Below are 23,875 nucleotides of genomic sequence, written 5' to 3' on the forward strand. Positions count from 1 at the left end.
TGTAAGGCCTTGGGAGAGTTGGGGTTATCACAGACGAGTTTGTGTCAGTGTCCTGTGACTTGTCTTTGCCCTTCTTTGAAGACTTGCCCTTGTCCTTGGCTTTGCCTTTGTCCTTTGACTAACAATCGTTTGACAGGTGGCCTTTCTTACCACACTTGTAACACTGACTCCGAACTTTCTTCTGCACCGTCGCGAGTGCCTGATCAGGTCCAATAGACAATAAAACTTTCAACTTCCCCTGTGAAACTAGGATGGATTCCTCTTCCAAGAGGAGAGTACACAGATCATAGAAACATGGGACGGGGAACGGGAACGGGGACGGGGACGGGGAACGGGACGGGAACGGGGCAAAAGGCCGTCCCGGGGACGGTGGAAAAAACGGCAATCTGAAAACGATTGTTTTTTTGCAATTTTTTTTAACACACTTGATTTACACTTAGAAACCAAGACATTAAGCACAAAATTGCACCAAAAAGAGGAGAAATGCATAGTTGTATTAGCAAAAAACTATAATGGGGCGCCGATGGCGTGATAAACAAAAGTGAGTGTACAATGATCAATCTAAACAAAAATGCCAAATGGCATAATGATAGGCCCAAGGAGGGTGTACACTCAAGGCAAAATGACTAAGTGCCAAGATAAAAGACTCAAGAGACTAGGCAAGAGGCTGAAAAGGGTGAAGATCAATCGTGACCTCCTCGGTGAAGTCCTCCATAGGCTGGTCCTCAAGTGGGAGGGGAGGGGGAGGTGGGGGGGACAATGCCTCGGGCACAACCTCAAGCTCCTCTAAAATCTCGGCCCTCTGCTGATCAGAGAGATGTGGGTCTTGCTGTGCTTGCTCCCATTCGGTGAAAGGATTTGCCTTCTTTGTTAAGCCCTTGCAAAGCATTCGCAAGTTGGCACTGACAAACACCAAATCATTTGCACGCTGTACACCAAGGCGGTTCCTCTTCTTAGAGGCAATGTGGCTATAAACTGACCAGAGTTGCTGTAGGCAACTGCTACTGCAAGCCTGTGAGAGTACGCGCACAGCAAATTCCTGCAACTTTGGAGTTTCCGCACCATAATCCTCCCACCAAAGTGCAGACCCTACCTTGAAGCGGTCCGCCTGTGCATCTGCCAAACCAAAAGCCCCCCGCTTCTCTCTATAAATCTGCAATTGGTCCTTGATTGTGCGGCGATCCTCCTCACTAGTGTAAAGGCGATCCAAGGTTTGTCGAAGGCCTTTGCTCACCTCTTTGTCCTTGTGTTGCCCTTTGCCTTGAAACTCAGGATCAACAATGTAGGCAGCAGCATGGAGGGAAGAGTGGTAGGCTTGCCACCTTTTCAAACATAGGGATTTGACCTGTTTATAGTGAGGCTTGACTTTGAACATTGCTTTTAGCTTCTCTGTCATGCGATCCATTGCCTCGTACACTTTGCCAATGCATGGTTGAGTGGAATCCACCACCCTAAGGAGATCAATAATCGGTTGCACCATCTCCACAAGCGCCTTGGCCTCCTCCCACCATGCCGCATCATCCGCCCTTTCCTTGCAAAATTTGCCGACCGTCGTGGAAGCCTCTGAAGTGCGTGCAAACTCATCACCGAGGAAGAGTCCCCTCAATGCCCCGCTACATGTACACAAGCGGCCTAGTATGAGAAAGTTGAATGCAAACCTCGTCTCGGAATACTTAAGAAGAGAGAGGCTTGACTTCTTGGAAAACTCGTGCTGCACCTTGTGATGGTTGAGGACAAAGGTCACTATTTTGTTGGCACCCTCAATGACAGGTGCAACCCAATCCAAGGCCCCTATGTCTTTGATAAGGTTGTTGAGGCAATGGGCCATGCAAAAGCACACGGTGATGCGAGGATAAGTTGCTTGGAGAATTGTCCCCGCCGCCCTATTTGCCGGTTCTCCATCCGCACATATGGCAATGACATTCTCCGCCCCCACCGTCTCTAGTGTTGTTGCCCACTCCGCAGCAAGTATCTCGGCACTCTTCCCCGTCCCGGAAGCATCATGGGAGTCGACAAAGTATGTCTCCCCTCGTGAGTAGGCAACAACTCCATGGATGGAGCGCTTTCTAGTGTCACTCCACCCATCAACGACGAGGGTAACACCATTTTCAGCCCATTGCTCTTTCATGTGGTTGGCCGCCACCTCCACGCTTGCCTTCTCCTTGTCAAGGAGAGAGGTGCGGATGGTCTCCAAAGAGGGGGGAACATAAGAGGGTCCATACTCCGCTATCAATTTGCACATGGCCCGAAAGTATGGAGATCTATCCAAAACACCATATGCAAAACACAAACAAAATTCAGATTTTTACCATCATTTAGTCTTTTAAGTTTTAGTCTTTAAAGTTTAGAGCATGATATTTGAATTTTGAATAGTACATGAGCATAGTGCCAAGGACTTACCGTGCCGCCCGAAATGCTATGTGGTCATGAAAGAAGAATCGTGCCACCGCCATGTCCACCTCCTCTTTCAATTGAGGGTTCCAATTCTCATCAAGAGTACTTTGGCGTCCCCGGGAAGCGGATGCCTCTCTTGATGAACGAGGTACATGCGGCGTTGATGTCCTCACAAAGAATGTGGGGTCGACGGCCACTTGAGGATTGCGTTTTGCCAACTCGGCCGCCTCATAAACCACAAGCTTTTCAAGGAGCTCCTTCTTCTTCTCGGCCGAAACCTCCTTGCAAAATTGCACTTCGTTGCCGGGCTCATGCAAGAAGTGAGCACGCACTTTGTGGGCACCGCCGGTTCGCTTGTAGCCGCAAAGCTTACATACCCATGGTCTTGAACCACCCCCTTGACCGTATTGCGAGCACTCTACCTCATCCCACCAACTCCATCGATGTACGGCGGGCCTCCTTCTTCGTGATGGAGCGGGTGTTGAAGTGGTGGAGGCGGCGGCGGACCCGGGTTGAGGAGAGGAAGGGGTTTGAGAAGAGGATGCCATAGTGATAGAGACTAGAGTAGAGCTTGAGATGGATGGTAGAGCTTGAGAAAGAGTCAAGATGGAGAATTGGGATGGAGATGTTGGAGAAGGAGAGCTTGGACAATGGAGAGGGTGAGCTTGGAGAGGGAGAGCTTGGATGTTGGAGAAGGAGAGCTTGAAGAGGGTGAGCTTGGATGTTGGAGAAGGAGAGCTTGGAGAGGGAGAGCTTGAGCCTTGAGCCTTGGGTCTTGGAGAGGGAGAGCTTGGAGAGGAGATGGCTTGAGGAGAGCATGGAGGTCTCTTATATAGAAGATGGGGAGCCATGTGGGAGAGCTTGAGCCTTGAGGAGGAGTTGCGCATCACCAAATGGCTAGGAGAGACAGCCGTTGAAGCCCCGCCAACGGTCAAAAACTGCCGCCAACGGTCAGTTTGACCGTCCCCGTACGGACAGGGAACGCCGTTCCCGGAACGTTCCCGGAACGCGTTCCCGGCGTCCCCGTTTCGCTGTCTGGCTGCCGTCCCCGTCCCTCCGTCCCGCGGACGTCCCGCCCCCGTCCCAGGCGTTCCCCGTCCCAGGCGTTCCCCGTCCCTAGGGTCCGTTCCCCCCGTCCCATGTCACTATGACACAGATTATCGAACTCAAGGGAACGTGTTGTGATATGAACCCGCAAAGCTTGGGAAACCATGTCATAATCTGCAGGAAGCCTGATGAGGAGGAGAGCAGCTAACTGAGAAGAGGTTAGGGCAGTACCCATTGCCAATAATTGGTCATGGATTACCTCAACCTTCATCACAAACGACTGCATGGAAGTCCCTGCTATAAACTCCAGAGAAAAGAGCTGACCCAATAGGTTGACAGACTGCATTGTAGAGTCCCGTGCATATAGATCTGTCAACTTTCTCCAAACAGAAGCAGCACAATCCAATGTTTGCACGGCGGGGGAGACCTCCGGTGAGATGGCTTGTACAAGTGCAAAGTGAGCTTTTGAGTCTTGATTCTCCCAAGCTGAAAGTTCTGCAAGAAAGGCATCCTCTTGGTCCTGAGTCCACTTCCTAGAGCTGGTAGGGCGTTCGGGCTTTCGTTCGTGGCCTTGAACAATCTCCCAGAGTCCCTTGTGTGTGAACCAGACCTTCATCTGTAGCTTCCAGTGATCATAGTTTGTACCATTGAGCTTGTCCTCCTTGTTCGTGCAGGGGGACCCATATCTGTCTCAAAGAAGCTATGTCTCAAACAACCTCTGTAGCTAAGCAATCCACGTGCTCTCTCAAGCACCTTTCCACAGGACCCAATTAGGGACTAGTAGCCCCCTCTGAAGATGCAGGCTGGACAGCAGCAAAAGAAACCCAAAACACACCACTAGGAACCTCCTACCGGAAGGGGGATGGGTTCTTGGAGGGAGAAGAGCTGATGTGCCACTTGTTTGGCAAAAATATCCTTCAAGAACCTTCCAAGAAATTGATGCCCTTACTGAATTTGCAGCTAGAACTCCTCCACTTGCCTCTGTAGAAGAAAACGCAGCCTGGGGGCTGGCCGACAGCAGTAGGAGGGCTTGTAGATCAAAAAATGCAGCTAAGGAAGAAAACGCAGCCCCTATTGAAGTATCTACAGCCTGGAGAATCTAGGGAAGCAAAAAACGCAAGGCATAGTTGAAGAAGGAGAGAAGCAGAGAGCAGATTTGTGCAACAGCCTGAGCCTAAGCGTATGATACCATGAAAGAGTGTGCACAAGCGGAAGCAAATAAACATGAGAGAGAGAAAGATTGCAAGCAAGAACAAGAGCTTTATTAGCTTGAGGTTACAGAGTACAAGAGCCAGCAAATAGGGCACTGTTGGATGATTGAATGAATAAAAGAGAGCAACTCTTATATACTTGTGCATGAACCAGGTCGGCTGTAGAAACAGGCCGACGGGACCTCCACGACAGCATATGAAGATACATTGTTTTAACATGCACAATGTCCAAGAAATGCATCTTCTTAGATGGATTACAAGAACTGATTGCACCAACTCCAATGCACCTTGAAGGAAGAAAGCATAAAAGCTCCCTAGCTCACTGAATATGTCAATAGGATATAACTTAGAAGAGAAAGAAAGTGGAGCAAAAGAAGATAAGGAGAGAAAGGAGGGGAAGAAGGGAAAGAATGGAAGAAGGAATTGGGGAGCTGAGAAGAGAATAGGAGACAAGGGAAGGAAGTAGGTAGACAGAACTTGTGATGGGAGATGAAGAGAAGGGGAATGGCGTTGCCAGCATGTGTGTGGTGGCATAATGTAGGTTTTGTATGTTAGATTGCACCCACGACTAACAAAACCAAGAGCTTCAAGTAGATCTGGACTGAGAAATGATCTTTCTGACTCCTATATTTAATGTTAATGTGTTTGTATTTACTCATTTTGATGCTTTTGTGTTTGGCCCAGCGAGAAGTAAATATCCATCTTGCTGCTTTCATCAATTGTACAGTAGATCTGATTTCTGTTTGTGACAGGTGATGTTGGACACAGTCGGGCCGGAGCTACAGGTGTTCAATAAAAGTGAAAAACCCATTGCACTTGAAGCTGATGCAATGGTGACCATAACACCAGATACCACAAAAGAAGCATCATCTGAAATCCTCCCCATCAACTATGCTGACATTGCCATGGTAGCATTACTAAGTTGACCGGTGATTTTGTCTCATCTTGTGGTTTTTTGTGTTGATTCCTTTGCTTATCATCATGTATTTTTTCGCAGGCTGTCAAACCAGGGGATACCATATTTGTAGGACAGTACCTGTTTACTGGGAGTGAGACCACCTCAGTCTGGCTTGAGGTTAAATACAAAAAAAAAACCCCCAAAAAGATGCCAACCTAGACCACACACACTCATATATGTAGATGTGTTTATATGAATGTGTACATGTGTACATCTGTAAATATATACACATGTATATATTTACAGATGTACATACATATGTAATGTGCAATTTAGTAGTGTTGAAAAGCTTGTCCATCTTACTATAAAGCAGTGAATGCATTTGGCCTGATAGCTTGCATATGGGCAGGTGGTGGAAACGAAAGATAAAGATGTCATCTGCTATGTGAAAAACAGTGCAACCCTTGCTGGTTCACTTTTTACTGCTCATGCCTCACAAGTTCATATTGACCTCCCCACTTTGGCGGAAGCAGATAAAGAGGTATTTTTTTTGAACTTGAGATTGATGCTTTCATGGTGCAGCATAGTGTTAAAGACGAAAAGGAATGCAAAGGTTTTGTGCACTAGCCCGGTCATCATATTTCCTACAAATCAATGATGGTGGTGGCGGGTGTCAAGCTTGGACGGGGAGTCTCTCCCATGCATTGAATCTATTGCCTGCCCATCATAGAGTGATGTATAAACACCCTGAATTTCTTTAATAAGTGTGCATTTTTGTGTGCATGTGTGTATTCTCTGTCTCATGTGCATTCCTAACTTCAAAGCAGGACCTGTATGGCATTCTTGTTTGGAGAAGATGTATTCTTGACTTGGCGTTGTGGTTAGGCAATCGCAACATGGGGAGTGCGGAACAGTGTTGATTTCATCTCTTTGTCTTACACTCGACATGCAGAAGATGTCAGGGCGGTATGTCACTTTGATTTTCAGATGCTTGATATCTAGGCTATATTAATAATTGCAGACCGGTGGACTATACTTTACCTGGAGACTGTTTGCTTCTTGTTTATAACCAAAGTCATGCATCCTGTGTGGATGCTTGTGTTGGGTTTGTGACATGTGTGCATGCTGCAGTTTCTAAGTGTTGAAGTTGACCTTCTATGTTGTGTCTGGCAATGATGTATTTGTAAAAGATGAATTGGTGAAAATGGATTTTACTTTGGATTGTTTTTTAGGCTCGGGCTCATCTTTCAAAGTTTGGGGACTTGCATCAAACACAAATATTTGCAAAAATTGAGAACGTAGAGGTATGTTCACAAAGCAATATTGAACCCTTCCCTTATAATTTGTAGAGGTAGAAACCCTTCCCTTATAATTTGGTTGGGTCTTTTCATGCTATAAGGTTCTTATCTTTCTATGGATGACAAATGCAGGGACTTAAACACTTCGATGAAATTTTACAAGAAGCGGACGGGATTATTCTTTCCCGTGGAAATTTGGGAATCGATCTCCCTCCTGAGAAGGTGGATGTGACATGTTTATACTAGTTAATCTAAGCTGTTTTATTAGCTAAAGGTTCTTTGGATGCACTACTCAACTGGAGATTTTATATCTTGGCTGCAGGTCTTTTTGTTTCAGAAGGCTGCAGTGCACAAATGTAATATGGCTGGTAAACCTGCTGTCATTACGCGAGTGGTTGACAGCATGACAGACACCCCTCGCCCGACTCGTGCTGAAGCAACAGATGTGGCAAATGCTGTTTTAGATGGTGATTCTTTAAACCCCCTTTTTTTGAGAGTTTGTGACTTTGTCCTCTTCTCGAATGAATAGGGGTTGGATGAGGTAGGGGTGGGGCGAGATTTGCCCTTTTTCCCAGACGGGCTGCATGTGTCGTTTGTTCTCCTTGTGCGCTTTTATGTGGATTTAATGTTTACTTAAAAGACATTTTGTGATGGCATGTTGCTGCTTGCAGGTACCGATGCCATCCTTTTAGGAGCAGAGACCCTTCGTGGTTTTTATCCTGTTGAAACAATCTCAACTGTCGGAAAAATATGTGCCGAGGTGAGAGCAGCTTTCAGCTGTTGCTGTTGATAATTTTTCTAGTTGGGTCTGAGTTGGCAGGCTGCTTGAGTAGCTATTGTACCATGCTGCCCAGAAGGGGAGCGTGAGTTGGAACTTGGACACATATAATATATAGTATACAGGTCACAACCAAAAAATAATCTGTGTGTTTTCTCTCAGGCTGAGAAGGTTTACAATCAATCTGTATATTTCAAGAAAACTGTGAAATATGTTGGGGAGCCGATGTCACACCTTGAATCAATAGCCTCTTCTGCTGTAAGTTCCATTTAGATCATGAGGGTTTTTTAGAAGTTTAATTTGGAGGCAAGGGTTTAGGTGGAAGAGAGGAGTTTATAAAAACGATATTATTTGCTGGTTTGGTATTGTTTTGTTATGATGTCCTGTCTTTGTGTCTAGGTTCGAGCTGCTATCAAGGTCAAGGCTTCAGTAATTGTTGTGTTCACATCGTCTGGCCGAGCTGCACGGTAATGCCCATAGACAAGCAAATATTCTTTAATGCTTGGTCTCTGAGAATACATACTTAAGTGTTTTAAAAAAACAATGTAAATTGAGCCCCTTACATTTGACATCTACATTCTTGTACGGTGACGATCATGATCTTATCCTGCCCATGGAATGGGTGCCAGGTGGGGAATCTTGCCTGTCCATCCTTGGGCGGCTTAGATGGCTGGCAGTGTTGTTTTGTAACAGGCCTTAGTTGGACTTTGTGCCATCTGTTATGAATAGAATACTCATAATGCCTAATCAAATCTTCTACTTTTATAACTGTAAAGCATCCAATGAATTTTCACAAAGGTAATCTTTTTATTGAAGATATCGGCCATCTTTACTTTTCTGGTCCTGCACTGCTATACTTCACTTTCTGCATTTCCATAGAATGCGTTATATGCATTGTTCTATTAAACAGGCGTTTTATTATATTTCTATTGTCTTCTTTTCAATCAGGTTGATAGCAAAATATAGGCCAACAATGCCTGTGCTGTCTGTGGTCATACCCAGGCTGACCACTAATCAACTACGTTGGAGTTTTACTGGTGCTTTTCAGGTAAGATGCTCAAGTGTCATTTTCTTTTTGGTTTGTTTTTCACAAAGTGCGCACACTTGCACTTGTGAGAGCTGCATCTTGTTTGTCAGTGTAGAAAATAAATATAGTTTTACCTCAAGAACCGTGACTATATCTTCACCTCAAGAATCTTGCATTAGTTTTGCAATGGATTCAGGTATGCTTCCTGGCGAACACATTCACCTTAGGGAGCATTGTATTTTTCTAACAAACTTCAAGCAATTCACTCTAGTCCATGGGTTTCTTGTCGTATAGTGATCAAATACTTTCGCCACTGAGTTCAGTCTCTTGCATGTGCTAGTTGACAGCCTATCTCAAACTTAGGATTGGTATAAATGCGTATAAATACAGGTGTAAGTACAGGTATAGTGTGTGTGTGCAAACGCACGTGTGTGTACAAACACGCATATATATATATTGATGCACACACACATGCATGTGTGTGTGTGTGTGTTTTCATACATGCCCCTCTCTCTCTCTCTCTCTGTCTCTCTCTCTCTTTGTGTGTGTGTGTGTCGACGCACGCGTGCATGCATGCATTCATACGTGTCGGTGTGTGCGTAGAAAAAAGAAATGTGGTGTGTGATACAGTCACGTTTCCATATTCCCCTTTGCTTCCCCTCTTCCTGCAAGCTGCAGTGCTCGTCCGTGTGTGTGTGTGTGCACAGCTGCGCACATGCGCACTTGTTCCAGTCAAGCAAAAGGTTGATTATTGGCACTTGTCTACATGGCCTTTGCATGCCAGGTTGCGAATAATACAATCCATCATAATGGCTTACATACAATTCTTCTTGCCGTTGCTAATTTGGGACAAAAAATTGCTTGACACATTCATGTCATCAGCAATGGAATTGTTAAGGAAAACAAGCACTAGGAGGAAGGCTTTAAGGCTATTAAAAATGGATTATGTATGCAGCCCTAAAATGCATGGTGGGCTGAATATCTTGAATGTACATTACCGTGTTGTGGCTCGGAAAAGTACCATGATAATAACTTTTGTGGAACAACAGCCATGGGCACGGATGCTGGCTGGAATGTATGCACGTTACAAGGTTGATTCTTTTGGGCATTGGTATCTCTCCGATTGGGATATCTTGGTAGGTCAGGTACAAGAAAAAATTCTAGGCTGCGTCTATTCTTCTAGATTGCTGCATGACTAGAAGTTTGTGCTCGTACATTTGCATTGGGCACATAGGCCAATGTCTCTTGGAAACACAACGATAGCTGAAAATTGTGCATTGGAGCAGAGCATTTGATATGCTATTGGTCGTGGCTGAACAAAGAAAAGCTTATTTTTTAGCACAAAAAGGAATCTGCACAATTGGAGATGTCCCATTATCGTTTCCCTAAGCATGACGACGGTGGCAATTGGGAGCCCATTACCGCCATGTATAGAGACTTGTTATTGCTCAGCTAGAAGGACATGGGGATATGTTGTATATATCAATTGGGCAGGATGATTGGTTGCTAAAGAATAGCCAACCAGGTTATATTACTGAGTTTTCTCTTTGTGGACTGACAACGGCAAGGGCATATAGATTGCTGCTTCTACAGCCATGAATAAAGGATGCGGATCGAAACAGAAGGTTTTTCTATGGAGATGCATTATGGGAATGCTCTAGGTAGGAGAGTATTTGGCAAAGCGGAAAATTACAGCTCCAAATTGTTAGTGGTGCCATCATCAGACGGAGAGTATTTATCATTTGCTATGGGCATGCATTGAGACAAGGGATTTTTTGAATCATCTATTTTTGGATATGCAAATCAGATTCCCTAGGGTGACATTTGGGAAAATGTTTTCGGTCTTTGGAAGACATCACAGGAATATACTCTTTTCTTTGCATGGGTGAGATATTGGGCTGTATTGGATCGTAATTATGAGGTGTTTGCACAACCTCGGATTGACGAGTATATATACTTTCGTCGATCATCGCATCAGTCATTGCATGACAGTTTCGAGTTGCAGCAGATTGATTAGCAGAACTATGAAGTGTTTTTCCATTGTTTCTAGATGTACTGCAATGAGAGCCTCTCGCTTTGAGGGTTCTCGAGTATAAATAGATTTGATGGTGGTTTCACCAAAAAAAGGTGGGCATTCCAGTCAGTGTTCTGTTCGTGAGTGTGTATGTGCGTGTCTGTGAGATGATCTCTGTGTGTGAGAGCTTCTCGCATCATGGATACACAAGAACATGTAATTCACTATGAAAGAAGACATGAGAAACCTGTTGATGGCACTGATCCCAAGAAGCCAAGGCATGACGATCCTGTCGCGCAATTTCTTTATGATGTGCTATATCAGGATTTTTCAGGGTGCAAAGTGGGAGAAGCCTAAACCCATACTAAAGTGCACTATCCTAAAGAATGTAATTATTCCCAAAGCAAAGAAGTTCTCCGACCAGGTTGTGATTCTCTTCTTTTCGGGTTGGGTGCCCTCCGTAGAAGATGTTGGGCAGTGGTTAAACACAGTGCTTGCAGGAGTACATGTAGAAGGTATCTACTATGCAGCCCGTGGTTTTTATGAAGTGCTCAAGCAGCGTGATTTCAAGCAACAATTATTTGAAAAGTCTTGTTTGTTTTATGGTCAGCAGATAGTCCATGTGCTACCATGGACCTCTACTACTGACTATTAGGCGCTTGTGCGGCATCGTTGTTTGGTTTGCGTGGAAGTCGTTGGCTTCCCTGTCATTTTCTGTGATGCTCTTCCGTACCTGGTGCAAAGTCTTGGCACAATTATCTGCCCTTCCAATGTCACGGGTAATCGTAATAAATTTTGCGTTTTGTGGGACATAGACAAACCAACCCTTGAATCGATTAGTATGGAAGTAGATGATGTGCTTAAGGAGGAAAAATACTTTGAGCTTAAATGGGGTGCATTTGCAAGCGCTTGTTTCCGTTGTCGCAAATTTGGACACTTTGTAGATGATTGTCCTACCCTCAAATTACACACGCGTGTGATTCCTTGCCACCGACAGCTTTGGTCAATGATAATGCCCCTCCATCTAAGATGGGTCAAGCGGGACCTATGATTGGTATACAGACTAGAGGAAAAGGGCTTGCATAGCCCCAACTAGCCCCCCAACAAGCAGAACAAGTAACAGTGCAAAAAAAAAAAAGCTTCTAAGGACAAAGTTGCTATAGATGTGCGCATGGCTGCTCTTGATGCAGATGGCTGACAAACCCCTAATGCTAGAAAGATCATACGGCCATGTCAGCTACAACTGTGTCCATTGGTTTGAACCCTCCTCTGTTAGACTCGTGCTTCATCTTCTAGTATTGCATCTACTTTTGTAGAGATAGATGCTAGCATGCTCTGGTCTCACGTTGTGAAAGGTGGCATTCATGCATTGAAGGGTGATATAAACATGATGGCTACGTAACTATCTACTTCCTCTTGTTGATGACGATGAATGCACCCATAAAATGTGTATCATACAATGTACAGGGTTTGTGTTCCCCTAATAAATGGAGACTTGTTTGGGAATATGTGAAAAAGTGAAGCAAATAGAAAACATAGATATAGGCAAAGATATAAAAAATGAAAAAAATGCCTAAATAAATATGCATATGCAGGGCCTCATAAATGGCAAGTACAAGCATGAAAATGATGCAGTAGACCATCTGGAGATGATATATTCCAACACCTCCTCTTTAGTGCCAGAGGGTCGGTCCAATACCAGCATGCTGAAGTAAGAACTCGAAAAGTAGTCGAAGTTCGGTCCGGGGGATCCTTTGGTTGATCAATGTCCTGTAAAGCATATAAGACTGAAAAGGATTGACAAACACTGGATGAAGAAGAACACCTCTCAAATCGGAAGGAAGAGGTACAAGTTGCAATAATGGACACATCCAAAGCAGGTGATGTAGAAGCAGTACCTGGATCAATCCAGAAGAAGTTGTCAAGAAAGGGAACCAATGATAGCTCCAAGGAAAATGGTACCTCCTCTGTATCTGCAACAAGTATCAGTATCGTAGTAGACGACTCCTCCTCCTCCTCCTCCTCCTCCTCCTCAGAAACAATTGTAGGTACTGGTGAAGTAGGAGTTGGTGACACAAAATGACTGGAGAAGGGCTAGGAACAACTACCAATAGAGTAGTCACCGGAGAAACCGCAGAGGTAGCAACTCCAAAATCCACCAAAGGTACGCTAGATGAAAATACTGTCTGGGGTAAAGATTCTCCAATAATAGGAGAAAGATGATCTTCAGACGATGAATCCTCCTCTGGAGAAGGAGGAAATGAAGTAACCTCTGGCACAAGAGGATCATCAGGGATAACTGAATCTGCCAGGATTGAAGTTTGAACCAAAATAGACTCAAAAATAGTGGAAGTAACCACCAATGAGAATTCTATAGAACCCTCTGAAGATGCCTCTGGAACATACGAAGCTGAATCCTCCTTTGAAAGCATATCTTGTAGCATAGGAGGGGAACCCAGAGAAATATCATCAACACCATGGAGAGGGTAGGCATGATCATCTGCAATCTTAACGAAGGAAGAAATTAGTGGATGATCCTCAACCTCATCCGATGTGACCCTAACCTCTACTGAAGAAGTTATAGCTGTGGGTACTAGGATTGTGTCCTGTGGAGAGAGAGAAAGACAATATGAAACAGACACGGGAGCCACTTTGGCGCTAGTCTCCTGATGTTGTGAGACAATGCCTGAGTCCGAATACCACCTTTGAAGTTCAAGCCACAGTTGAGAGGCATCATAAGAAGCAGATAAAAATTCCACCTGTATGGAGGGTGACAAAGATTGGATGATAACCATCCTGGCAGAAGTATCATAAACTCCCCGATAAACAGGATCCAATAACTGAGGAGAAGCAACAATAGCCCCTGTATTGTTAATCCCATTTTGGATTAACAACATGATCCTCAATTGAGGGGACATTAATAAGTGTCATGAAAAGGCACTATAAAGGTTGTACATTATGAGATATTGGCCACCCAAGGCCTAGTATGTAAGTTTTGGGCGCCCAAGTGTGAATAAGGGCCAAATGTATATAAGGCATTTTCTGATAATGTAAAGACACAATCCCCTTTGTGCTATTGAGAGCTCTCCCCTTATGACTTGAGAGAGGTTGAATGAGTGAGAGCATTCTAGCATTGTGCCTCTTTCATGCTTGTGTACTTATGCTTGTGTGAGAGAGAGAGAGAGAGTGATGGTATGAGCGACTCCACGGTGGCAGTGTGGAGGTGGAGCTTGGAGCTTGGAGTTTGGAGCTTGGAGCTTGGAGCTTGACAAGCGAGCTTGGAGGCCTCAAGAGACTCGAGATCGAAGCATTGGTAAGTACCCTACGACGGTTGTGATCTATTGCTTATCCATTAGGTGAATGTGTAGGTGTGGTAGCCCATAACAAGTATGACCAAATCTGATAGTTGGTAGAAGTAAGAGGAGGGTTTCCAGAAGTCATCACCAACAAGAATCCAAACCTCCTCAAGAAAGACTAGAAGAGAGCGTGGGTGGGAGATCCAGGCACTAGAGAAGAAACTGTAGAAGGAGTAGGAGATAAATCCAGAAGCAAGGAGAGAAAGAAGGAAGATCTCTCCAAGCTCAGCACCCAGAAGAGGGCTTCAGCAATCCAATCAGCAGAAAAAATCAGCAATCTTTGCTGAAAATTCAGAAATAGTCAAATGAAGAAAACACAGCAATCTTGAGGAAGCCTATGCTCCCGGAAGAAAACGCAGCTCTCTTCTGTTCACAGGTCAGCGTTTTTCTTTGATACCATGAAAGAAAGTGAAGCAAATTGGAAACACAGATGTAGGCCAGGTACGAGACCTGTGAATGCTGGAAACTGATCCAATGCTGGAAACTGCATTTTATGAGTCAATATCCTTGGCTATCCAATGCTCTTACTTGTGGGAAATTTTAATAACTCCCCTTCTCTTCAGGACAATACTTGAGGTCATTCTCATATGCTTGCTTCTGAGAAAGTGGCCCTAGAGAAATGTCGTGGTTGATCTTGGATTGAGAGATTTATGGATAGCCACTTCTCCTAATAAGAGAGGTTTTACTTTTCACCATAACGCGCATTCGGATTATAGTGCAAGATTGGATCTTTGGTACCTCTTGCATGCAGATTATGTTGACACTTTTCCTTGTCATATGTGGATTGATTACTCTTTGAACCTTTATGATCATGGATTGGTTTGGTTGGGTTTATACTTTGATATGCCCCTTAGCCTGGAACATCTTACGACGGACCGATTGAAGTTAAGGAGATCAGGCTAGCAAGACCCAACAAAGATCCAAAACCGATTTACCTAGCTCCGGAGAAAGAAAGGACTTAGTCGACCTACTCACAGGGTTCTAGGATTTTTTTTGCTTAGAAATACACTGACATGAAGGGTGTATCTCTAGAGGTGGTGACTGGTCAAGCACAACATTCTGATTGTTGAAGGAGCAAATCCATCAAGGCACAGGGTCTTATCAGATGAATCCGAAATACTCGAGGATGGTCAAGGACAAAATTGACAACTTCGTTGAAGCTGGATTCATTTATGGGATAGAGCATACAGAATGGCTATCCCCAATAGTCAGTGCCTAAGAAGAATGAAAAAATCCGGGTTTATGTTAACCTCAAAAAGGTTAATGCATCCACTGTAAAAGAGGCCTATAGCTCTCTTGAGCATGTGTTGGAATGCGTAGCAAGTTCCTTGATGGGTTTTCGGGCTATAACCAAGTGGAGATAGACGCGAATGATATTAACAAAAGACATTATTTGCCATGGAATGGGACACTTACGCATATAGAGATATGCCGTTTGGCCTATCCAACGTCCCAAGCATTTTCCAAAGGCTCATGTGCACAGCATACAAGGAATACCTTAGGGAGTTCCTTGAGGTTTTCATGGATGACCTTTGCCTCAACTCCAAATGGAGAGTGCATCTCTGGTGCCCGAGGAAGTTACTTGAGAAATGCAGATTCTATCGAATCTCCCTTAATCCCTTAAATGCTAGTTTTGGGTGATACTTGGCCACATCGTTTCCAAACATGGAATTTCAGTGGATGATAGCAAGATGAGACTTATGCTTGAGCTCCCACCACCCACAAACTTCAAGGGTGTCCAACGATTCATGAGATATGTTGGTTACTACAAAAGATTCATAATCTTATACGTTGACATAGGTAGATCCTTGTATAGGCTACTTATCATCTTTGAATGGACAGATAAGTGTCAAAGAACCTACGACACTCTCAAGAAAGCCTTAGTAAGTGCACCAATCCTAAGATCTCCCAACTTGGATATTATCTTCCACGTGCACATTGACACTTCAGTCTTCACCATTGGTTGTGTATTGGCACAACCAAGAGAGCATAATATGGATTTCCCGTTAGCTTTGTCAACCGCCAATTGAACAACGCTGATTAGAACTACACCACCACAGAAAGAGAAGGGCTGTCCATGGTTTATGTAGTAAAGGAGTACCGCCATTATCTTTTGGCAACAAAATTCGTGTTTTTTGTAGACCATCAGGTGCTTCTTTACTTGGTCAATAAGGCTTGTGCTACGGGAAGGATAACCCAATGACTTTGATCTTACTAGAGTTCGATTTCATTGTGACCATGCGAAAGGGCTCACAGCATGTGCATGCAGACCACTTGTCGCACATCTCTAATGGAGAACCGTCGGTCAAAGTGGAGGATGAATTACCTGATGCCCCACAATTCAAACTATGCATTGTTCCAGAATGAGCGGAAGCAATAGTCCATTATTTGACTAGTTGTCTTCCCAGAGAGAGACCTCTTAACCAAGACAGAGCACGACGCTTATTTAAAAAGGCAACTCCCTATTAGTTGATTTTGGGGCAACTGTACAAGCTAGGCCAAGATGAAATAATGAGGCGATGTTCTTAAGAATTCGAATATGTGGATGTCCTTGAGCAAGCCCACTCCGGTGTGGCTGATGGACATTTCTCGGCAGACACCACTACAAAGAAAGTTCTACTTGGAGGCGTGCCGTACCGTACCGTACCATATGACCGTGTCGTATGGCAGTATGACAACAACTATGAACCCAATTAACATCCTTGCTACTAACACTCCTAACCTTGGAGACCTGCAAGTACTCAAGCTTGCCAATCCCCAACAAGGTGGAAAGGTACGGTACGGTGAGGTACGCATTTAGGTTCAAGTTGAGATTTTGAGGTGCGTTAAACACGTAAGGTCCGTAAAAACATAAAAAATATACTATATAGTGTGCATATATATGCAGAAAAATGAATGAAAAAACAATTCATTTTTGAACATTCAACAACACAATTACCAAAATGAGAGCTCCATCTGTCAACATGTTTCCTTCACTATAATACTCGTAGCTCTGGCTCTGCAATGGCGGTGACAGGAGCGGCTGGCACCGCATCATCATCATCTCTCGCTGCAATGTCTATATCAATGAGAGGAATGGCTATGTTCGCACTTTGCATAAGTCGGCTAAAATCGGCGACGCAGCTGGCCTAGGGTTTTCTTTTGGCCCAAAATGTTTTTAAATCCTTAGTGGCATCGCCTACGGGTGGATAAATAAGCGGCTAGAGGCGGGTGCCTACGAGCGGCGAAAAATCGGTAACTACGGGAGGATCTTGGGCCAAAGGTTGGTCGAGGGAGAGAGGGGGGGGGGGACTGCCACGTACGGATCCGTACAATATGATACAATATCATAATGTACGATAAAATGCATGGTATGTACGTACGGATGCAACCTTGATCCCCATCAACACCGAAGTTTCCATATGAATGATGGGTGCCAAAGGAAATACTCTAGGTACAAGGATACTATGGAGGGAAAAAAAGTAAATCTAGATATCCAAGAGAAGGGAACAACACAAGTCAGTGACAGCCACACCACTGCGTGGACCACAATGAAAACTAACGAGACATGGTTTGTCAAGGAGGAGTTATTGGAAGTCCAAGGATATTATGCAGGTCAAACACGATTCTGGCTGCCTAAAGCAGTGGAGTCAAAACAATCTCGTCAAATAAGGCAATTCCATCGGAGGCATGCTACCCAAAGATGGTGGGTGCCTAATTTTCTTCTAGTGGCACAAGGATATTACGAAGTAACACAAGCATTTGGGTGCCTAAGATCACGCCGTCATTGCCCTCAACTTCCTCAGCCACCAAGGAAAGTACCTAGGAAAAGTGGCAATGGCAACCCAAGACTACCAACGAAACTGGAACTTCACACTCTATCTTAGCAAAGGATAAGAAAAAAATCAAGGAATGCATGGAACCCCGAGACCATAGCTAAACCCACTCTGAACTACTTCGGAAGCTTATGCTACAACTGTAGCATGCTAGTGACAGCTCGCCATCAGTTCCTCTGCCGTAGAAAGCAAGGAACTACCAATTCTCCTACGGCAGTGGGCATCACTCTCAAGCCCATGGTTGTCACGGTACGAAAATACGATACCGTACGGGAATTTTTGGTACGATATGAAATTTTCGGATACCGTACGATAAAATACGGTTTTTATTTTTTACACTTACAACCTATGGAGCTTCAAGCTTGAATGTGAGGGAAGGTTGGGAGGGGAGGAGTCTACAGTGCTTGAGGAACCAGAACATGGATATGTGTCTCTCCCGGTTGGATCTCGCGATTGTCTCCAAAAAAGAACCTGGATGGGTAATGCAATACCAAAGGTCTCCCAGTGTAGCGTTTATGACTAAGGGACCGTCCTTGCACAAATACGAGGAGTGCATCTAGGGTGATAATGTTAGGGACTCCTCTCTAGATCAAAATGGCCATGTCCAAATCTTCTCCCTCGTACATAACTTGAGAATCTAATTGTCTAGCCTACCTATACCAAGGATCCCCAAGTGATGTAGCAAGATTCTCTCATCCTACCAATCAAGTGTACACTACCAGTCTACCTTGCCAGATTTTTTAGGTCTCTCAACAACCCCATATGGAATACTGAGTGGACACAAAAGTTGCGAAGTATTGCGAGCATTTGGGATCTTCGTAAAGCAAGGTTTCTATATTTTTTTTAAGCATTTGGGAAAAAAAATTCAAGGAAAAATGGTTTTTTGGAAAAATAAATAAATAAATAAATAAAATCCCGTACGATATCGTACGGTACCGCACCGTACCGTATGAACCTGTTCGTACACGTACGAGAAACAACTATGCTCAAGCCTAGCTAGATTGGCACAACAAAGGTTACCTCAAGTTGAGCCTCGGGGAGCCGCTTGGTGGTCTTACTTGTGAGACTTAATGGGGAACAAACTATTGAATCCAATTTAGACGAATAGAACCCAGCTGTGAGACCCCCACCCCTACTCAATTAAAGTAGGGGTGGGGGTTCTCACAGTTGGTATCAGAGTTTGGTCACGATGATCTAGAGACCTTTGAGTGTTTTATTTTGTCCAATGTTCCATGGGCTCTTTAAGCCAAGTTTGCCATGTACAAAAGAAATGAATATATGTACCAAACAAGATTGTTTGTCGGAGAAGAATTTGTTTGGTGTAGACCTACTCTCACTGGAGTGAAGCAACCACGAAACTGGTGTGCCTGTACTAGCACCAGGCTTGCAGCCTCATGATGGAGAGTATACTGAAAATGGAAGATTGGCACCACTGGACACTCCTGGGCACAAATCCAAGCAATAGCAAAGTATGTTAGGCACTTCGGATGCAACCGGTTGGCCATGGGTGCCTACCCTGACAACAAACAGGCCCGTAGAAGGCCTGGAACAGCTCCAAACAAAAAAATGCAGCCAATGGGGCTCTCCAGGAACAATCGCCAGCCTCTTGAGAGCTGGCTGTACAGCATAAGGAAGGCGACCTGATGACGTGGCGCCCATACAGATGATACAGCGGGGCAGCAGAATGGACAGCAGCCAATGCATGGAGAGGGGTGCCCTTCAGATGAGGAGATATGAAGTTGAAATTGCAATCGGGTGAGCTTAGCCCCATGTGAGCAAAACGATGGAGAGCTTGTGTGCAGGAAAAATGACGATTAAGCTTGCAAGTAGAGGAGTCGTCGTCGTGCATGGGATTTCAGGTGCCCACACCTACCCTTTGCCACATGGGTGGTATCCCCTCATTTTTGGGGTGTCCAGTCCACACAGCTTGGCAATAGGGTGCGCGCAGGATTTGCGCCCTGGGCACTTCAATAAAGTGTCCAACCATTTTTTAATGTGTGAAACTTGCAAAGGTTATAAACATTATAAAGCATCTTAACAAATTAAAACAAGAGGTTGGGGTGCACTTACCACCTGTTCACACACCAAAAAACACGTTGGAATATAGGGCACTCACGCGGTTCACGAGTAGGTGTCCCAAGTCCATGAACTAGACATCCATAGTAGGCAATTTACTCACACGAAAACAGTTTCAAACATGCAAACATGTGTGCATGTGCAACCTTGTTATGAACAAATCTCCCGGTCATGGAACCTGTAAAGCACCTGGCATTTCTGGGCACAAGTCTGAGTTGTGATTATTCTTGTACATAATATATATAGTAGGATATAGGTTTGCTCTGTGTGCGTACGCTTGTGTTAATGTGTTCTGCTGCTTTCTTCTTCTCTGATAACTCCTGCGCAAAGCCCAAGTAGTCCACTCTTTGCCCCACCTCCGCTGGAGCCCTGCATTGGTATTGTTTCGTATTTCTGCCTCCACTGCAGCTTTATAGATCTTGGGTAACCATACTGGTGCAGTTTATTGAGTCCCTTGCTTTGTGAATGTGATAGTCATGTTGGTGGTCAAAAGTCAGCGTTATTAAAAAACTTAGCTAAGATGGTCTAGTGCCTCTACATGAAAAGTGTGTTGTTTGAAGCTCTTTGTGTTCTTTGCATTATACGTGGCTTTGGTGAAAAGAAAAAACTAGGATTGTAGTGTTAGCTAGTTCGTTATTGTCAAGGTGTTTAGTGTGGTCCACTTTTTGTCCTAGGAATTGACCAAGGAGTTGATTGAGTGAAATGAATCTTGGGTTCTGTAGGGATTGTGTGTTTAACTTATCACTTTCCATTGATAGATGATGTCCATGTCGTTCTTCATCATGCAGGCAAGGCAATGCTTGGTTATCAGAGGGATTTTTCCAATGTTGGCAGATCCTAGACATCCAGTAAGTGTCAGCTCTCTATTTACATGGAGTTTTCTTTCTATACAAGATTGGCACAAAAAAAGAAGGGTGGAGATATCTCGAGCAAAATGTTGACACAACCATGTTTTGTTGTTTTCACAGGCAGAAACGACAAATGCTACCAATGAATCTGTGCTGAAGGTGGCGATGGATCATGGGAAATCTGCCGGAATTATTAAGCCTCATGATCGCATCGTGGTCTGCCAGAAAGTGGGGGATTCATCTGTTGTCAAGATCATTGAGCTGGAAGAGTAGTGATGAGAAGGGTCATGTCTAGAGTCACTGGAAGTTCCAGTCATGAAGTGCAATAAGTTTTTTTTAAGTTATTTATTTTAATGACAGCCTTTAAGAAAGATTGTAAACACTTGAAACAAGTAATCACTAGGGAAGAGAGACTGAAACCATCGAGAGAGTTTTTTTTTTTAATTTTAAAATTTTGGGGACTTGTGGGCTAATTACCTATTCCAAAAATATCACCAGCAGTTTTTCCTACTTGTGTTCCTACCCGAGTGTCAACGTGCTTCGATAATACAATAGCATTTTCAGAGAACATCTAATCATTTTTATTTTTTGTTTTACTCTTGGATTGAAACTCCACACTAAGACTTAAGTTGGCGACTAAACTTTGCATTAATAGTCATGAAAATTGCGAAAGTACTTCTCTCCCTCTCAAACTAAGGGCAAGCTTTTGGAAGAAGAGGATTTACCTTTTCTCAAACCAAGGATAAAAATCTTGAAGAAGAGAATTGTTCCTTAGCTTTGCTGTAGTGTTGTTGGTCTTGCTTTCGAGCCGCAAAAATGCAATTTTCCATTGTGGGTGCGTTAGCTTCTTCTTCTCGTCTTTTTTTCTCACAATGGAACAGTCTTTGCCAAACGGGTGAAGGGATACCTCAATGCTTAGATGGAGATAAAAAGAGACCCGTCTTCACGGTGGTTCTCTCTCACAAAGGTTGGGAAAGAACAAGCTATTGCAAAAAGAAAACATATAAATCAAACCTATCTAACATGCATCTATCAAGCAAGTAAGATTCAATAGCATGCAAGTAAGCAAGAAGAGCGAAGCAGGAGCTCAAAAGAAAACTATATTAAGGGAAAGATTGTGTATTGTTTATTGTCAAAAATGACTTATATACAAGTGACTAGTTTTCACACTAGGCTAGCCAAACTTAAAACATAGTTTGGTCTTTACTATTGGTCTTAAAATAAAAAATAGAGACAAAAGAACAAAAGAAAAAAAAAGCAAAAAAGAGGATGAAGAAAAATAAAGAAAACAAAAAGATGAGAAAAAATAAAAGGAGGGAGAGGGAAGTGCAAATGTGAGTACGTATGTCTATGGGGACACGTGCAAGAGCAAATGAGTGAGTGCATGTGCAATATATGGATGTATGTGCATTAAAAGTGTGCAAGCGAGGGCATGCAAATAGATGTGTGCACATGCGCACTTGTGTGTGGATACGAGTGAATGTGCATGTGGAGTGTGCACACGTGCATGTGGTGTGAGTGAATGCAAATGTGTGCATGAATAAGAATGGGAGAGTGTGTACACGTTAGGTGTGTGCGTGTGCAAACAAGTGTGCTCACGTGGGTAAATGGACACGTGTATATGTATATGGGGTGCACGTGGAAAGGTGTGGTGAATGTGCACGTGTGCGCATGGGGGTGTGGTGCACGTGCAAGGGGACACATGTATGTGAGTGCAAATGCGAATGGGAAGTGTGTATGTATAAGAGAGTGCACGGTGTTTTTTGTTGATCCTGGACATGTTTTTGGATTTTTTGTGTTTTTAATCTCGTTCTTGATGAACATAGTAACTGTACACTTGAGCCCGCCGGGCGCGGGGGGGAGGGGGGGGGGGAGGCTTGTCACATGAGCTTTGGGTTCAGGCTTACCGTGTGCACGCTTTATGAGCGAGGGTGGATAATTGTTTGCTCGTCCATGATGAAAGCTTAGATGACAAATTTTGCCTACTAATCCATCTTTGTTATATGCTTAAGGAATTGATGCACCAACTTGAGAGATCAACTATGGATGATACAGTAAATGCAGAAAGATTAACAATTAATGAATCTAGGGTTATGCCTATATGGGTTAGAAGCACCTTGGAGGATAGCAAATTCCTTGCTCCTTTGATGCAGAGTAGAACCAAATCTGCCAGTGCTCGAACCACTTCTTCAGCAAATATTGTTTGCATTTTTTAGTTCTCTATGTGATATAGATGAACCTGAGTCTTTTGAAGAGACTCGAGAAGATCCAAATTGGGTGAAAGCCATGTAAGATGAAATTCATGCCATTTAAAAAAATGGTACTTGAGATTCAGTGGATCATCATGTGGTAAGAAGCTATTGGTATTTTCAAAGTAAAAAGAAAGGCACATAGATTTGTTGCCAAACGTTTGCTCCCATTCCTATATGACAAACTATCCGATTCCTATATGACAAACTATCCGATTTGTTATTGCTTTGGTAGCTCATCATGGATGGAAAGTGTACCAATTGGATATTAAAACAACATTCTTGAATGGTGACTTGCAAGAAGAAGTTTATGTGAGTAGGGATTTCATATTTACATGATCACACAAAATTTTGTGTTAATATCAAGCGTGAATATCATGTTAACGTATTCACCATGATTACTCATTTACAGGTAGCTGGTGATTTCTTGGGGATTTGCCTGTAAAAGTCCGTCGGTGTTTTGCAGAATCTCAACGGGCTTTTTAAATTTCTGGCCCGCTGGGTTATTATAGAAGCTTGGCAGGCCCGATGGGGACCACATACTTTTTGAGGTCTTCTTTTGGATCTTTGGTTTTGGCTCATTAGCCTTCTTAGGGGATGCTGTAGCTGCAGCGTCTAGGGCTTGTGCCTCTGGCTCTTGGGTTATTGGCTTCGAGATTGAAGCTTGAGATTTCTGCTTCTTCGTTGCCTTGGATGTTTTCTTTGCCCTTGACTTGGTTTGGATGTTTCCTTGGAAACAACCCTCGACTTGGTTTAGAGTCTTATGATGGCATTCAGGGGGAATATATGAATAAGTCCACCTTGTACACTTAACAAGTTAAGGCTCGTTAAAGTGGTTGATGTTCCGGTCCACTGGTGTGATTG

General features: G+C 43.8%; 1 protein-coding gene across 2 annotated transcripts in view; it reads left to right on the forward strand.

The window, feature by feature from the left end:
* LOC147635643 (pyruvate kinase 1, cytosolic-like) overlaps positions 1 to 21,272 on the forward strand; it is a 55,088-nt gene extending 33,816 nt beyond the window's left edge. For both annotated transcript variants that reach the window (XM_086803014.1, XM_086803015.1), the window contains exons 5-17: positions 5,405 to 5,560; positions 5,650 to 5,727; positions 5,960 to 6,091; positions 6,436 to 6,516; positions 6,783 to 6,854; positions 6,981 to 7,070; positions 7,171 to 7,315; positions 7,520 to 7,608; positions 7,789 to 7,884; positions 8,026 to 8,093; positions 8,575 to 8,674; positions 20,703 to 20,762; positions 20,883 to 21,272. In XM_086803014.1, coding sequence (XP_086659140.1) covers positions 5,405 to 5,560; positions 5,650 to 5,727; positions 5,960 to 6,091; positions 6,436 to 6,516; positions 6,783 to 6,854; positions 6,981 to 7,070; positions 7,171 to 7,315; positions 7,520 to 7,608; positions 7,789 to 7,884; positions 8,026 to 8,093; positions 8,575 to 8,674; positions 20,703 to 20,762; positions 20,883 to 21,035 — 1,320 coding nt within the window. In that variant the 3' untranslated portion in view covers positions 21,036 to 21,272. The remainder of the gene's footprint in view (positions 1 to 5,404; positions 5,561 to 5,649; positions 5,728 to 5,959; positions 6,092 to 6,435; positions 6,517 to 6,782; positions 6,855 to 6,980; positions 7,071 to 7,170; positions 7,316 to 7,519; positions 7,609 to 7,788; positions 7,885 to 8,025; positions 8,094 to 8,574; positions 8,675 to 20,702; positions 20,763 to 20,882) is intronic.
* The last annotated feature ends 2,603 nt before the right edge of the window (positions 21,273 to 23,875 follow it).

Source organism: Cibotium barometz, chromosome 9 (assembly GCF_041138505.1).
Source record: "Cibotium barometz isolate CiBa-2024 chromosome 9, ASM4113850v1, whole genome shotgun sequence".
NCBI classification, from domain to species: domain Eukaryota; kingdom Viridiplantae; phylum Streptophyta; class Polypodiopsida; order Cyatheales; family Cibotiaceae; genus Cibotium; species Cibotium barometz.